Source organism: Larus michahellis, chromosome 17, assembly GCF_964199755.1.
Source record: "Larus michahellis chromosome 17, bLarMic1.1, whole genome shotgun sequence".
Taxonomy (NCBI): domain Eukaryota; kingdom Metazoa; phylum Chordata; class Aves; order Charadriiformes; family Laridae; genus Larus; species Larus michahellis.
The window spans coordinates 4,581,598-4,597,599 of record NC_133912.1 but is presented as its reverse complement, the minus strand read 5'-3'; the positions used below and the strand labels follow the sequence as shown (position 1 = coordinate 4,597,599).

At 44.1% G+C, this 16,002-nt stretch overlaps 1 protein-coding gene across 7 annotated transcripts in view; it reads left to right on the top strand.

Moving 5' to 3' along the window:
• Positions 1 to 16,002, top strand: part of GRAMD1B (GRAM domain containing 1B) — a 138,253-nt gene that overhangs the window by 61,614 nt on the left and 60,637 nt on the right. Inside the window, exon 1 of one of the 7 annotated variants that reach the window (XM_074561376.1) lies at positions 8,954 to 9,233. The exons of 5 other annotated variants lie outside the window; for them this stretch is intronic. In XM_074561376.1, the coding sequence (XP_074417477.1) occupies positions 9,211 to 9,233 (23 nt within the window). In that variant the 5' untranslated portion in view covers positions 8,954 to 9,210. Of the gene's footprint in view, positions 1 to 8,953; positions 9,234 to 9,567; positions 9,590 to 16,002 lie in introns of those variants that run through there. One more of the 7 variants, XM_074561382.1, reaches the window with a different exon arrangement.

Below are 16,002 nucleotides of genomic sequence, written 5' to 3'. Positions count from 1 at the left end.
GGGGTGTATGTCTGTGCGTATGCCTGTGCACAAGGGAATAATAGCGGTATGGTTTTGCAGAGGCTATGTATCTGCCCATCAATGTGTGTAAACTATTTAGTGTACTGTAAATTACTTGCGGTGCCCCCAGTCTTTGTGTACTACGCTGTGGTGCCTGCTGTGTGCGGGAGCACAGCCTGCTGCACTGTTGTATGAATAAGCACTTTCAAGCAGTGATGTTTTCTAGCCCTCAGAGGCTCTTAATTTCACTGAGCTCTGCAGTGTTTTTTCTGCCTCCCTCCTAGCCAGGATTGCTCATGTCTGTCTGGTTTGTCAGTGCCAGAGTGCTGTGAGGAGCTGCGTACGAGGGTTCCTGGGCTGGCTAGCTAATGGGCTCCAGCCTGATTTACTGTTGTGGAGCAGGCCAGGAGGAGCCTGCGGGACCAGAGAGGCAGTGGCTCGGCTCAGGGATGAATGGGGCTGTGTGAAGTCACTCTGCTCCGCCAATCAGGGCTGGCCTCTGCTAGGCAGGGCCACAGCAGCTACGGGTGCCTCTTGATGCTGGGACAAATCTTACCTTAGACGATGATTTGATATTTTTGGTCTGAGCTGAGCGTGCACCAAAGAGTCCCTAGTTTAGGCCCAATCATTTCTGAGTGTTACTGAGGTGAGTGTTCTCAGTAGGGTGCAGATGAGTAGCCTTCACCTTGCATTTTTCTCTGCACGTGTAAATCTCTCTTTTAATGGTCTGTCTCTGGTGTGCTTATTTTGCACCATTGCTTCTCTACGTGTCTGGCTGACCCCTTTCACTCTTTCCTTTCAGAAGCTGCCTTTTCCTTCCCTGCTTCCATCCTCCTTGTGTCTGATCCTTTCTCCTTGAACTGTGCCCTGCTCGGAACCCATTTGCTTTCTTCCTTTCTTCTGATTCCTAAAGTACCCATTTAGGGGGGTTGGTTGTGTCACTCTCCCTTCCCCATAGAGGGAGAAAGAGCAGCATGTCTGGAAGATGGGTTGCTTGTCTGCTCCCTGCAGAAGCTCAGACTTCAAAAGGAAGCTGGGAGAGAGGGCCCTCAGCATCATACTAGAGCTTTGGGTGGTGGTGGGGAGGAGTTGGAGGAGGATGGCAATGACTTGTGTCTTGTGCCAGACTCCAGTCAAGTATTTAAATTGGGACCACACTGCCCATCTCTGGGGGCAGGAGGGAAAACTAGGGACTAGCTCTTAATTGACTTTTTTGTTGTTCTCATCCTCCTGTCAAGTTGTTTGTCTCCTTTTCTTCATCCTCTTTTGACTTTCCCTTTCTCTCCCCTCCCTTCTCCTTCAATGCTCTTGTTTACTGATAGGCCAAGCAGAAAACATGGAGACTTCTGATATGGCGACAGCAAAGGTAGGATGGAAATGCTGCCGGCCTCACTGTGCGTAAGTGGTTCCGCTTGGCAACTTCTTAATTTGTCTCTTACCATTTTACTTTCTCCTGACCCTTTGCCCTGATGCTGGGAGTGGGTACTAGTGCTGGGGTATGTCATGGGATTTAGGTTCTGGGAGGAAGTAACATTGTGGCCACAGTCTGCATATGTTGCTTATCTTGTAAGATTCGAGAAAACCTTGAAATGTCGGTGCTGTAGGCGAAGGTCGGGGGCGGGTTGGAGAGAAACAGGGGAGTCTGCATTTACTGTCAGTAACAGTTTGTCCGGGAAGCCAAGGAGGGACCTGGGATGCTGGAAGACTGCTTTGCTGCTGTATGAGAAAGCGACGCTAGAGGGTGCTTTAGGGGCAGCTTTCCTGCTCATGGGGACTGTTCTATGAGTAGAAATGCCTTTTGGCAGCCTTAGTTCTTTTTTTTTTTTTTTTTTTGAAAGAATCTTGGGGGAGTGCCGAATGAGAAAGTAATTTGAGTTTATGGATGCATCCGCCCTTTTCTGTGAGGCTGTTCTGTTGCCTGTGCTGCTTGCTTTTACCAGGTTGCAGGTTCTGCTTTCCTGTGGGCTGGCAAACTGGAAATATGTGGGAATGGAACTTGATGGCTCAAGATGGTCTTGTGAGGTTGAAATGGGAGATGTAGACCATGCATGACAGCAGCATGGTTCGGTGAGATCAGGGAAGCACAAGACTGTCTCACCTTTGAAAGGTTGTATCTCATGGCAGGGGGACCATTGATTATATCTTCATAGCAAACGGTTTGTTATCTAGCACGAGTCTGCCACCAGTGTGACTTTCCTTGGTGTCAGAACAAGGTTAATGTGCAGGGAATGTATCTGCAAAATGTATCCCAGCAGGGTCTGAAATTAAGCATGGTTGAAAAGAGTCATAGCTTGGAAAGAGTGGGAAATGGCCTTAGTAGTTAGAAAACTTCTGCTTTTGAGCTTGCGCTGAACTGGACACTCACGCATGGCACTATGGCATGCTGTCTTCCAGGAGGTAACTGCTCTCTACCTGAGGACAGAAGTCCATGGTTAAAAAAACCCACTGTGGTGCTGTTAGCAGATGGTAGGGCTTATTTTATGTCTCAGCTAGAATTCAAGTTGGGTTTGAGTTTTCCCTTTTCACATTTGTTTCTGCTAAGTACTTTGAAGTACTTTCAAATTCCGTTTCCCTGAAGTCTAGGTGACACAGGTGAACAGCTGCCCTGTTTTGCCCCAGGACTGGGTTGCATGCCAGTGCTGGGTTTGAGTTTTTAGTGTCTGTCAATAAACTAGTGTCTGTCAGTATGAAGTACTTCTGGATAAATGTTGCTTTATAAAGGTGAAATCATCCTCCCTATCATGTTTACTCAAGCTTCAACTGCCTGTCACTGCAAACCCACTTACCGCTGTAGTGCTTGAAAAAAATTACCACTGAAAATGCTGAAGGGCCAGTGGCATTGGAGGCAATTGAAAATGACGCTCTCCATTTCAGTTATAGCTCTTGTGGCATTTTGGGGAACTCTAGCTTTTCTGTGTTGAAAAAGAGACGTTTTCAAAGACAAAACCAACAAAGTCACTTTAATTTTTTTTTTGTCCGTACTTGCTTTTTGCAGTTTCTTTCAGGAAAGTTTTTCTTGTATTCAATTAAAGGAAAACATGATCAACAGTGTTAAAGCACCATCTTAGTGAGGAGGTATTGAAAACTTAATTATCTTTTCAGGAAAATGTGCCTTGAGTGAAAAACTGATTCTAGTTTGAGCCTTCTAAAACAAATACATCTTGGAAATTAGTTATGATGTAAATATTACTGGAGTGCATATAGGTTTATTTGGACTTACACCATGGCAAGTGCTGATGTTTAGTCCCCTATTCTTTGTTGAAACCCAAATATTCTTCTGTGTCTGTTTGGGTCAGTTACCCCTGTTACGGTTAGTCTGAAGCCTCCAAGGGATGCTATTAATTTTGCTTAATTTCAGTTTGGGGTTAGCCTGGGCCCTGGGCTAGCAAAGAACTTCTGAGAAGGTTTAACAGTTTCATTTTCTCAGTCTGAGATGATGCCAAAGCAGCCATGGAATGTAATATCAGGATGTTACTTCCGCGGCTGCTCTCCATTGTGTTTTATTGATGCTTCCTTTTCTGCCGGGGCACCTTTCAGAGTATCTCAAGAACTGGCATTTCCTGACGTGCCAAAGAATGGCCCCGCATTTAGCACATCAAAAATAGAGGAGTGCAGCTTTTACTATTTTGTAGCATGTGGTTTTAATACCAAGGTTATCAGTCATTAGTCCTCATCTTCAGGCTTTTCAGAACTGTTGATGGAATCAGGAAACTTTATCCCTTGTATGCTGTGGGGGAGCACCTTGCTTTGGGATTGTGACATGGTGCTGTGTCGCCTTGCAGCTTTGCTTACATGGTGCCCTGCTAAAAGTAGGAACCCTGATTGTTTTGTCCCTGCTCCATGATGAGTTCCAAGGGGGAAAAGTAGTTAACCTGTTAGAAAAAAAGAAAAATAAAAAATTGAGCCAATGTGAAGCTAGAATGCTTCCTGGGAGAACGTGAATCGCTTTCCAGGTAATCAACTAGTGGAAATGAGGAACATAAATTAGTGAACTGCCTCTCATTTTCTCTGACAGTGAAAGGTTCGTGTTTTCTGTACTGCAAGTACATACATGGGAAGTCCTGAGACTTTTTAGGGTGGGGAAGAGATATTAAAGCACCTGACTTACTTGTTCCATCTTGATGGAAATGCATTCTTTTTATGAGCTGTAACGGGAATGATGAGTGAAGCCAGAAGAGATGCCTATTTACAGTACCACAGAGCTTTTGCTTAGAGATTATTTCCTTGGCTTTTGTTAGATAACACTTGCTTAGGCTGGGAGTGCTCGGAGAAGTATGTGTAAGGGGAAGAGGACAGTAGGGTAACACAAAATAGCTGGTATGTGAATAAAAGTGCTAAATATTAAATGCTGTCTTATGACAATTTATGTAGTTGCCTCTGTGCTTCCAGCTTTCATCCAAGCCCTGACAAGGGAGGTGGCAAAATTCTGTGTAGAATTGTCTGGTTTTTGCCGTCTGACCAGAATGCAAGAAAACACCGAGACCTAATTTGTTACTGTCTGTCACTTAGTACAGATAATTCTTCTCTGTGCAGAGAGCATGTAAAGCACTGTCCCATGGGGACAGTACCGTTTAGAGCTTCTTTCATCTAAGCTGGAGGTCAGAAAAACCCCACTACTCCCGGTTTTGTGTATTGCAGCCCTAACTGACTTTAAATTCATGTGGTCTTGACAGTTTATAGTTACAGGTCAGGAAAACATCTGGTCTTCTAACTCCTTTTTCTGCTACTTGTAATCTCAAAGTCTGAGAAGGTTCTGCATGGTTTTAACTTTGTTGCTCTTAATGTTGGTGTGTGCCGTTTGACTTCCTCATCCTAACTGGGGGCGGAAGCAACCAGAAGGCACAAAGGGAGGCTGTGCTCATGGTATTCTTGCTCTGGACCAGAAGAACTCAGAATGTTACTTGGCAGTAGGCCAGGATCCAGATTATCTTGTTTTAATCCTTTTAGAAGTTTATGAGAATTCTGCCTGGAGGGAGGGATGCGGGACGATGGACACCATGTAAACTTGTTTTATTGTTGTTTATGGTTTATGCTTAGGAAATTATGTACCTATTATTGTGCAATTAAAAAATAAGATCCCTTTCCCAAACAGTCAAAATTCTATTGCAATAAGCAAGTACTTTGACTTACAGATTTTATAGCTAGAAGGGAAAATTATGAACATATGATCTAGCATCCTGTAGGAATGGCAGTCGTTGGTGAAAATATATGTCTGCCTCTGTAAATAGGTCAAAATACAAATGAGTACAAAAAAGAAAGGAGATTGCTAGGGGAAGAAATCATGAAAAAATGTTGGATTGGGGGGAAGGTGATCTGATGACTGAGATATGAAAGTGAGCTGAGAACAGAACACAACACTGAAAGATGTGAAGGCAGTCAACAAAAATGCAAAAATGTTATGGAACAGCTGATGGAGGAGGGATATAAAATAAGGAAAGAGAGGAGAAGGAAGTAGCAGGTATAGAGAGAAGTGTGTTGTTTAGGAAGAGGCAAAAGATGAAGTTTTGGTGTGGGCATGGAGGTGGCAGTCAACAGAGGGCCATGAGAGACATAACTGCAGCATCTTGTGTAGAAAGAGGTATGTGGGTGAGGGAGGGGGAGGACTGTGGCTGGTGAGAGGTGGGTTACAGAAGCTGTAGGCACTCTTAACTGGTTGGTGATCGTGGTGCTCTAGTTAACCATTCATACTTTGGAGGCTACTGCCTTTCTCAGCAAAAGTGAGGGATGCCTCCATATGTTTCAAATGGCTGCTGTTGAAATCAGAAATTTTTGTTTAGGCAAGAGAGGACAGGCTGTGGTAGGTGAGACATAAAGAAGATGACACCGTTGTGATGTTTTTAGGATATTGTGATTGCTAGTGTTGGCCAAAAAGATATCTGCTCTCAGAAATCTTTCACTGTTTTCAGCTATTTTGCTTGTTTTCATGAAGCATGGAAGCAAGCTAAAAGGAAAACCAATGTTTACACTCTTTAAACTTTTGCTTTTTTTCTATTCATATGGAAAAATAAAAGCATTTTTACCAAAATAACAATGGCTTGGGAAAGCTTTTGCATGCAAAACATGATCATCAGAGATCATTTATCACTTACATTGACACTTATACAGTCCAAAAGAGTCCATCATTGATACTTATTATGACCATGTAATGAATGTCTCCTTACAACATGTAGTTGCATGGGTGAGTGAAAAGACATGGATTACAGGGCCTCCCCAGTTTCAAAACAGAGACCTCTAGCAGAGCCAGAAATGGGTTTGGATCTCTCAGGCCTCAGTTCTGACTGCTTTTTTTCTGTTTTCCCATTTTCCTGTTTTGTGAGGTGGGTGCTCGGGATGGAGTAGGTAGATAATTTATCTGGAATTCAACTTGGGTGTGACTTCAAAGTATTCTTAGCACTGTGGAGGTGGACAGGGTGGCTGTGCGTAGCCTCTCTTGATATCTACATATGCTCTTTTGTTACCTTATTCAAATTTTAATTCCCCCCTCCCCCCCCCCGAGTGGTTATGTGCGAAGGATGGAGGAAAAAGTAAAGGGCTTGCCCATGCAGCATTAGCTGTCACGGATGGACCAGTCAAGTGAATGCAGAATCGAGACTGTAAATAGCAGTGACAGTGGGGTCACCTGCTTGTGGTTCACTGAAGATGGTGGGTGACCCACAGTCTCTTCACCAAGGCTTCTGCTGTGAGGATTTCAGAGAGCAGATCCCAGCTGAATTGTGGCAGAGGTGGCTGCGCCTGCCAGCTGGATACTTATATGGATGCTTTCTTCTAAGTGGTCTATCTCCTTTGACAGTTTTCTAACCCTCATATTAATTAAAAAAAAAAAAGTAAAAAAAAAAAAAAAGTACATGACTGCTTATCTCTTAATACCTTTCTTGCCTGAGCTTTGATTTCTAAACATGTGACTCTGCAGCATTAGTCTGTCCCAGATTTGCCAAGCTTGCAGGTCTCCTGACCCATTTTACAGCATTGTGATTTGCTTCCCTCCTTGACAACCTGCAGGCCACAGCTGCAAAGCATCTCATGGAGAAAAGTTGAGTCCAGGCCAGGCATCTAACATAGGTTGGACCTAACGAGGGCTGTATCTGGGATTATGTGGTGAGATTTGAATGTGTTGGGTTTTTTTCTCATACTGTTTGTCATGTGGAAATGCGTGTGCCCAGCTTTAAGGCTAAGTTAATGCTTTTTGTCTGGAAATAAACAAAAAGGCATGATGCAAAGTGCATGTTGGAACAAAGCAGGTGTTTCAAATTTCTGCCTGGCGTGGGGCTCTTCTGCAGGGTACTGGCCATCACCTTCCTTCACAAATGGAGTGGAAGACAGTTCTACACAGGATGCAGTTTCACACTACTCGCTTCCTTCTGCTGCAGACACTCAAGCATGATATTTAAATAATGAAGGAAAGAGTGCAACATGTCACAAGTGTTCAAGAAGCTATTTGGAGGGGGTTAGCACTGAGCTGAGTTTTCCCTTTCTCACTCTACTCTGCAGAAAGATATTTCAGTGTTACCTTGCAGGGTTTTTGAAACTTTAGCCCCCGTGCCAACATCCTGTTTCCTTTCACCTGCCCTGGAATGACCGAAGCCCTACCACAGTGACTTCCTCCTCAATTCAGAACTGGGCCTTTGCTTCTTGTCCATCTGTTCAGGCTTTGGGAGAATCAGAAAAAACATCTGGTGCCCTTTATTAACGAGAATATGGAAGTGGAGAAGCACATTTGTTACTTCCAATGGTGACATGAGCATCAGTGTCTCAATGTTTCCTCAAGTAATGAGGACAAATTTCACAGAAAGCCTTGTTAAGAGACTTTGAACTGGTACCCCCCGCACCCCCCTATCCACTGAGAAGTGAACAGAATGGAGGTGGTGATTTCACAGGGCAAGATTTTTCTGTCATTCTACTTTGAGACATCAGCTGCTGTTGTTGGGATGGGGATGTGTGTCAGTATGTGTGGCCCTTGAGTTTGGGTGCAGAAGAATGACAAATAGCATTAAAAAAACCTTCAAGATAGTACAATCTTCTTATTTTCACTTACATGACTGCTCTTTTTCTACCACCACTCCACTTGCTGAATTCCTGTACTATTTTTGTCCCTAAACCATAGATAGTCAGAGCTCCCTGTAGGGGGTGAGGCACTCCTGGGCATCACTCTTCGAAGTGATCTTTTACTAAGAAACAGTTAAAACTACAAGTTATTTGAAATATACTACCGTGATCTTTGTGCAGTGGGAGCAGTAGGCTGCTTTTAGATGCTGCAAGATAAAAAGAAGAATTCCTAGGAAAAGTGTAGTGTATAGGAGGAACGTGGGGGAGTGATGCAATAAACTGACACTTTTTTCCCCTTTTTGTCAGGCCTTGCCCAGGGCCCAGCCCTCTGTGTGCTGTGGTGCAGAAGATCATTATTATATGGTGTGGGGCGGAAGAGGTCTTGAGTCTGATACGTGATGGCGTGCAAATGACTCTGCTCTTCTGTTTGTGCAAATGGTGGCAGTGGGGGGCATGAGAATAAGACACTGCTGCTTCATTTCCAGTGCAGGAACTTGTCTCCTGCCCCTCTGAAAATTCCAGTTTCAACTAAGTACTTCCTTCGCTCTCTCTATCAGTTGTTATTCAGTGTTATACACGCTCCTCGTGCTCTGTAGTCGGGGCGGTGGGTTAATTAATCCCCACGCAAAGAACAAGAGGGGAGCCCTAGGGGCCGCCTGTCACTGCCCTAACATGGCAAGAGACAGAGGGGGAGGGATGGGACGAGAGGAAGGCGCGTTCCCCTTTTCCTGGCTCTTCGCCCAGGGGAGCTGTCGCCCCGGCCCGGAGCATCGCTGCTGCGGCGGCGGGCCCGGAGGGAAGCGAGGCGGGGGGGGGCCGGGGGCCGCCCCCCGGGGCCGGCCGCGGGGCGGCGCGGCGGGCAGGCGCGGATGCCATGGCATGCTGCGCGGCGCGCTGTCCTGCCGGTGCTGCACATGCTCAGCAGAGAGCGGGGTGGCTCAGCCCCTGGCGGTGCTAGTGCGGGGAGCCCTGTGCCTCTCGGCGGGGGTCTGGGGGGGCGTCGAGGGCGGGAGGCGGCCGTGCCCCGGCGCGGGGGGCTCTGTGCATGGGGCTCGGCGCTCCCCGGGGGACGCTCGCCGGCCGGGTCTTCTCCAATATGTCCTGGGACCTCTGGAGCTGTCAGTGGGCAGACAAGGACACGGGCATCGGATTATCGTGACTGTACTAATGAAAGGGTTCAAGCTCGCCTGGTAAGCAGAGCGCTGGGGAAAGGGAGCGATGCGATCACCCCCTTTCCCGAAATCTTCCGCCTTTCCAGCCCCGCTGCGCGCCGCAACGGAGAGCGCAGCGCTGCCGGTGCAGGGTGGGAGGCGGCAGGGCCGGCGGAGGAAAGGGATGCGCTCTGCTAAGTTGGCCGGTGCCTACGCTGCAAAGCTCGGGCCACTGCAGCATCGCCGAGGGGACACTGTGCGGGCTGCTCGGGGACAGCGCCAGACTGCGGTTGGGAGGGAGCCGCCGGGGAAGTCATCGGGGATAGATGCAGTGATGGGCCGTTCCTGTCCGGGCATCTCTGCATCAGGACTGTGATGCCGTGAGCCTCCCTCTGGTCTGGCTATATCTTCCTCCCTGCTGCCACCACCCCTTCTCTTCCCAGCTTTCGCTATGGTTGTGCATGAATTTGCATCTGTGTATGCACGCACATAACGCCTGCACACCTGATAGTCTGGACTCAGTATCTATTTGCATACAGAGAAAATAAGCATGTGCATTTTTTTTCTGAAGAAAGGTAGAGAAAATGTGTTGAATCCTATGTGCATGGAATGGCTTCTGCTCAACTTGTCCTTTAAATAGCCGCTTTTGGGGATGCACGTTATTGGTGTGTTTTTGTAATGATCTATTAGAGCTGGGAGTCGAGGGAAGTAACAGCTTCCTGTAAGGCACCACAGTGCTCATTAATTCTTTGATCGTTCCTGGGTGTTTTGGGGGAAAACTCTCTGGGTTTGGACAAGTGGGCAGTAAAGGAAAATGTGTGGGTGAAAGTCGATCAACAAAGCTGTGTGTGTATCTAACATGTTTGCCTGTAAATATTTTTGTTGGTCAAGTTTGTATTTTATATAGGTAGGTAAATATTTGTGTATGTAATATACATGGATGTGATTATATATATATATATAAAAAATATATCTGATAGAAACTTGGGCAACGTTTATATAAAATCTCAAGTCTGTCAAAATTATTTTAAATCTCTAATAGGTCAAAACTACTTAGTTGGAATAAATAGTCTCAATTATTGTGATGAAATTGGTTTAATCAGAACTTTATCAGATGGTAACGGTTCCATAGTTAATAGTGGAACGTGACTTTGTAATTTGGGTTGAAATTGCAAAGTAGATGACAAGAGCAATGTGAAGTCCTGTTTCTTTTTCTTAATCCTTTTTTCTGTAATGAAATGGAAGTAATCATAGAAATAATAGTCTCTCTCTTAAGTGTGCTGTTTTGATTCAGTATGAATTTAGCACTCTTGAGATCGTTGGCTGTAAACTGTGAGAAAACAGTGAAGTTATTTTTTATTTGTTGTTTTATTTACTGTCACTTTTTTTTTTTTTCCTGTGTAAAAAATAAGAGCACTACAGTACGGCACTAGGAAGCATCTTGTACTGGGCCCCAGGGGACAGACTAGAGCCGGGGATGACTCAATAGGTCATCTCTTTTTCTAATTTCTGTAATTTTGTCTTTTATTTCACTACACTGAGAGCCTTTGAAATTTTCCGATGTGTGTACATGGCCACGAGTAAGATAGATTGTAAAAATAATATGGCCATTAGCACTTGAAAATCTTAAACATTTTTTACTTTTTTTTTTTTTTTACTAAAAAGATGAACTCTTGCACTGATTTGCTGCTTTACGTGGTATGCAGTTGAGCTGATGAGTTGCATAATAGCTTAGTGTACTACCAGGACAGCAAAGCATGTGTTATAAATGCCGTGATCGCGTGTATGTGCAATAACATGGCACCCCACTGCATTCCTTTCTGTACTTATCCATGAGCAACACTGGACGTTTTTGTTAATTGTGTAAGTGAAGCACTTTTGCATACCCAGTTCTATCACAGCATTTATAACAATTAAGGTTGAAGCTTAGTCTGTTAATTTTGTCAGACTTCGGAGCTAAACAAGTGAGGCTGGTAGATTCCGGAGCTGGATGGGGGACGTAAGGAGATTACTCGTGCTGGATGAAATGCTATCGGTGTTTCAGTAGGTGACGCTCTTCCCTCTGACTTTTCTCAGGCCTCTGGCAGGTCCTAAGGGGCACTGTGCTGTCCTGGGTGCAGGTGTTCTGGTGGGGAGTGCAGTAAAGGTCCAGATCAGTTCCCCTGTCTGTCCTGGAAACACTTGAGGAGTGCTAACCAAGCCCTGCTTGGGTTACCTCTTCAGCATCCCCCCCTTCATCTTCCTCTGAATCCCAAAGAGAAACAAGTCAAGTATTCTGATTGCTTGACTTATTTAATAAAAGCGTACAGCATTTTAGATCTTTGCAGTTGTTATTCTGATTCCCCTCCAAGATGTTTACAAGCAGTTAGTTTTATTGTGCTGTAATAGCCAGGCGCAGAAGGGTGAGTTAAGGATATTATTTTGAGTCCTGTTTCACCTAAGTGTTTGCCACTACTGGACTGATGGGCATGGCTCTAGAGGAGCGTAGGTCTAAGCGTAGAATAGAGAGTTACCTGCTCTTTGCTGTTTGTCAGACTTTGCTAGAGTACCTTAATGTGGGTCGTACAGCCTCCAATTTTTGCAGTGAAATGGCTTTACCAGATTAGTATTTGCCTAAAGAAAAAAACATGTTAAATGCGTGGCATACAAACAGGTCTTTTGGTCCTTGCTATAGAAGCGGTGATTCCAGTTCTGGATGGCACTGCTGGGGTTAATGCAGATATCCTTACGGATCCGTTCGCAGAAAGACACATGATTTCTTTCTGTACCAGGAAGGGCAGTAGCACAGGGACAGAATGCTGTCAGCAGGAGCAGCCCTCCCTGATGGTTAGGAAGAGGATTTGCTCTTGCCTGGTTTTAGACCACCTGTTCATTTCATGCTGTTAGATTGCACAAGATAACGTGGTGCATTTTATTGGGGAACCTCTGGCCACCTCTGAGTCTCAGTGCAAGCTTGTTTTGGCACAAGACAACGTGCTGATCTCTAATACGATGTCATGCGTTTTTGCAGTACACCACCTAATTCTGCCCAAAATGATCTCATCACCATCTGGTATCATATCACAGTATAGCTGTGTACCGTGGAGTCATTAGGTGGTCATAGTACACTGCAGTACAGCAGAAACCTGATGTATAACTATCATGGCTTTATGACATCAAAACGTAACTGTATTGTGTCACGATGCAAGGTCCTGATGTACCAGTGCAGCATCGTTCTGTTATGGTACAACATCCCGGTATCAGAAGTGATACTGCAGTCCCCTAGTAGGTTGTTACCACATGACAACAACTTGTCTCATTGGGGCTAGTGTCTTGGTTTACTAGGTCATCTTCATGTCACAAGGTAATATCTTAATACTATTGCATATGTCTTTATGTTGTGACGTGGTACTGCAAGAGAGAACTTTTGCTACCGGTTGTACATCGCTTTTATCTCATAGATCTTTAGGGACTATATATAATGAGCTAGGCCTCAAGCTTTGAATTTTGGAAAACCAGAAACTGCAGCAGCAGGGCAGAAAGGCTTTCCCTCCCCTCAAATCTTGGGCAGTGCTGCTTGCCATTAGCATTCTTCCTTGTTAGGAGTTTTGGGGAGCTCATAATCCAGTATAGATGGATACTAATTTGGATCTTTTATGAAAATTGTGAATCAAATGACTGAAGAGTCTTGCAGGGATAAAAGCAAGCTGGTAGCTGAACTTGACGTCCCATAAATGGGATACTGAACGAAACTCTGCTCATCTGATTTTCTTTCTTTTGTGGTTTCTTCTGCATTGCTTGTGACGATTTGTTGATTGGAATATTTCTGAGCCATAGAACCTGCTATATGGAACCTACAGAGAAAATAAGGGCCGAAGGCTCTACCTAAAAATAAATCTGTAATTCATTTTTCTGCTAGTGCCTGTGGGTGAGAAAAAAACTCTAAATGTTCCAACACCCTACTTATCTGAAGGAAGGATCTATTATATAGTTGCGGGGGTGGGATAGGAGCTAGGTAGGGTTACAGAACAGCAGAGCTAAATTTAGAAGTTGTTTGATGTCAGGGAGCAGCAAAGATTAACGTTAGGCAGTTTCAGTTATGCATGCTGTAAGGCTGCGGCGCGACTTCAGGAGTTCTTTGTCTCTAGACCAGGCTAACGAGACCTGCCCTTTCAATTGATTTGTCAGTGTGTCTGGGCCGCAAGTAGGGAAGAGGGGAGCAACGGGTTCACAAGCTATGATGCTAGTCCTCCACAGCTGTGTCCTTACAGTCTAGGCTTTTGACTTCTTTGAAGTCTAAAATAACAGGTTAGTGAAAAAGGGACAGGAGGAATGTGTTCTACCTTCAGTTGTAGAGAACTAGTACTTACTGTAATACCAAAAGGTGAGACGTGGGTGTTAGGGATTCTTGCCCCCTTAATTACATAGTGAAATGGTGAAGCCATTTAAATCGCTTTCAATTTCATATTGATACTGCAGAGCATTAAAGAGCTACTGCGTACAGTGAAAATGAACTTTGTTCTATTGCATTGCAAATGAAAGATGCATTTCCAAATTAATTCTTCCTCGGTTTTTTGGAGAAGGCTAGCAAAATAGTTCTGTTGAAGTTACATAATTGTGCTGTTGTGCATATTGTGCTGTTTGACCTTCACATTACAGGTTAAAATGTTGTGGTTCAGTGTTCTTTTCACTGATTCTTCTGCGTCTACATCTTTCTTCTTTGTGCTTTTTATTCAAAAGGGAGAAATAGGTGCAGATAATCCTCCGCTAAAAACTATCAAAGATGACCCACATACATATAAATATGGTTCTGTCATTTTGGAAAGAAGAGGCTTTCACTTGTTATAAATTCTGCAAATGGATCTTAGGAATCAGAATGTTCCCGTTTGCTGTCGATCTGGTAGGAAGAGGAAACAGTATTAATAGGTCGCTCTTCTCTCCCTGCATCCAGAATATTCTGAACAATTTGACTGAACCTCTGTCCATAAAGTACAGTTTCTATCCTTTCTCTCTCAACAGGAAAAAACATTATGATGTTGTGTAAGGTGACCCAAAGAACAACTTTGAGCAATTTTGGCAAATTTATTTTTTAAATGGTTTCGTAGTACACTGAAGTGGTTAGCAGCAGGTTTTGTGCTAATTTATCTGGGCTTTTCAGTAGTGGGAAGTGATAGTAAGCAGTTAGGAGCCTAATCCAAGTGCACTTATGTCAAGGAAAAATCTTGCACACAATTCACTTGACCATACTGTACTTGTAGTCACTAACTGAGCCAGAAATAGAACCAAGATCGGCTCGTTACCAGTTTTTGTCCTGGACTGCACACTGCCATGCTGAATGAATACCTTCAGTGGTAATATGGTATGAAGTACAAGTGAAGTGACTATTTTAGTAAAAAAAAAATACAAAATTACAGTGGAAGGAGACTATTTGAAGAAAAACTGACTGAGTCATTATGAAGCCCTTGATCTAAGATTTGGTTTGCTGTAGCTCTGTGTGATGATAGACTGGCAAAAGTATGCCTTTAGTGTTTTTTGCTTGTCATGTGGTATGCTTTTGGCATGAACTTTTGATTTAAAATTGGATAAACATCTATCATTTTATTCTCTAATATGTATCTGCGTACTGAAACCTCTCCGAGGGCAACTAGACAGAAGAGTTCTTTGACTTACTCCATGAAGATGCTGTGCTTTGCAGAGCTTGCTGCCAACACCCAGAATCTCTCCTTCAGATCTTTCCTTGGCTTGCAGATTATTTTGGCTAATTGAATCCTAATCATTTGTTTTGCTCTAAAATTGCCTTTTCTTCTTCTCAGATGGTAAAATAACCTTGCTCTCTCTCTCTGTAGCCCTTCAACAGCTTCACAAATGTCAAGTGAAGGGCAAACTGCTTGGAACCATTCTGGAATTCTGCAGCCATTTCTTGCTCAGGGCCTTAAGTTGAGATGAATGAGGCTGCAGTGAGGTTCTTCCAGAGATCCCTCACGTATGCAGGATGAAAAAGCATGGAAAGAGGAAAATTCAGTCAAGAAGAGGCTGTAGATAAAATTTGGGCAGATACCATTTTTCTTTCTCAAAGCCTAAGTGTGGAGCTGAGACTGTTGTGTGCTGTTTAACTGCTTGGTCCCTTTAAAGCAAGGGACGCAAGGTCCTGGGTGTCGGAGCTGGAAGTCAGGAGAGGCCAGTTTTATGCCTGGATCTGTCATTGACCTGTTGTATCATGATCTTCTTGCCTGTGCCCCAGTTTAATTGCCTGCAAAATGGGGTATGCCATTCATCTCTTCCTTCTCCCCTTGTGCTCCGCAATTGGTAAGCATGTGATTCCCCCTGTGTGTGTTAATAGTTCTGTTGAACTAAATGGAAACACTCACATATTTAAAATTTCTGCTTGATCAGGGCTATGCTGCTCAGCAAGTGGGCACGGTCAAGATCTGGAAGAGCTAAATGTTGCCATCAAAGCTCTTGTGGCACATTATGCAAGAATCACTGTGTCCTGGTCAAGGTCTCTTTTGTTTAATCACATTTGCCAACTGAAATTCCCCTTGGGAACAGGACTCTTCTTTGCCCTCTACTCTAAACTAGTTAGTGGTATTCCTTTGGTTGATTAAGCAGCTACTGTGTTTATGCTTGAATCTTCCCTTGCATGCCGCTAATTTTGGTCCTGGTTAGAAAGTGCACCTTAATGGCAGGCTACCATTATTATTATAATTGCTACTTATCATGAATGATAACTGTTAATTTCAGTATTTTGAGTCTGGTGAAAGTAAATGATATAAATTGAGATATAACAGCAAGTATAAAATGTCTTAAGTTCAGGAAATGGAGAGACCAA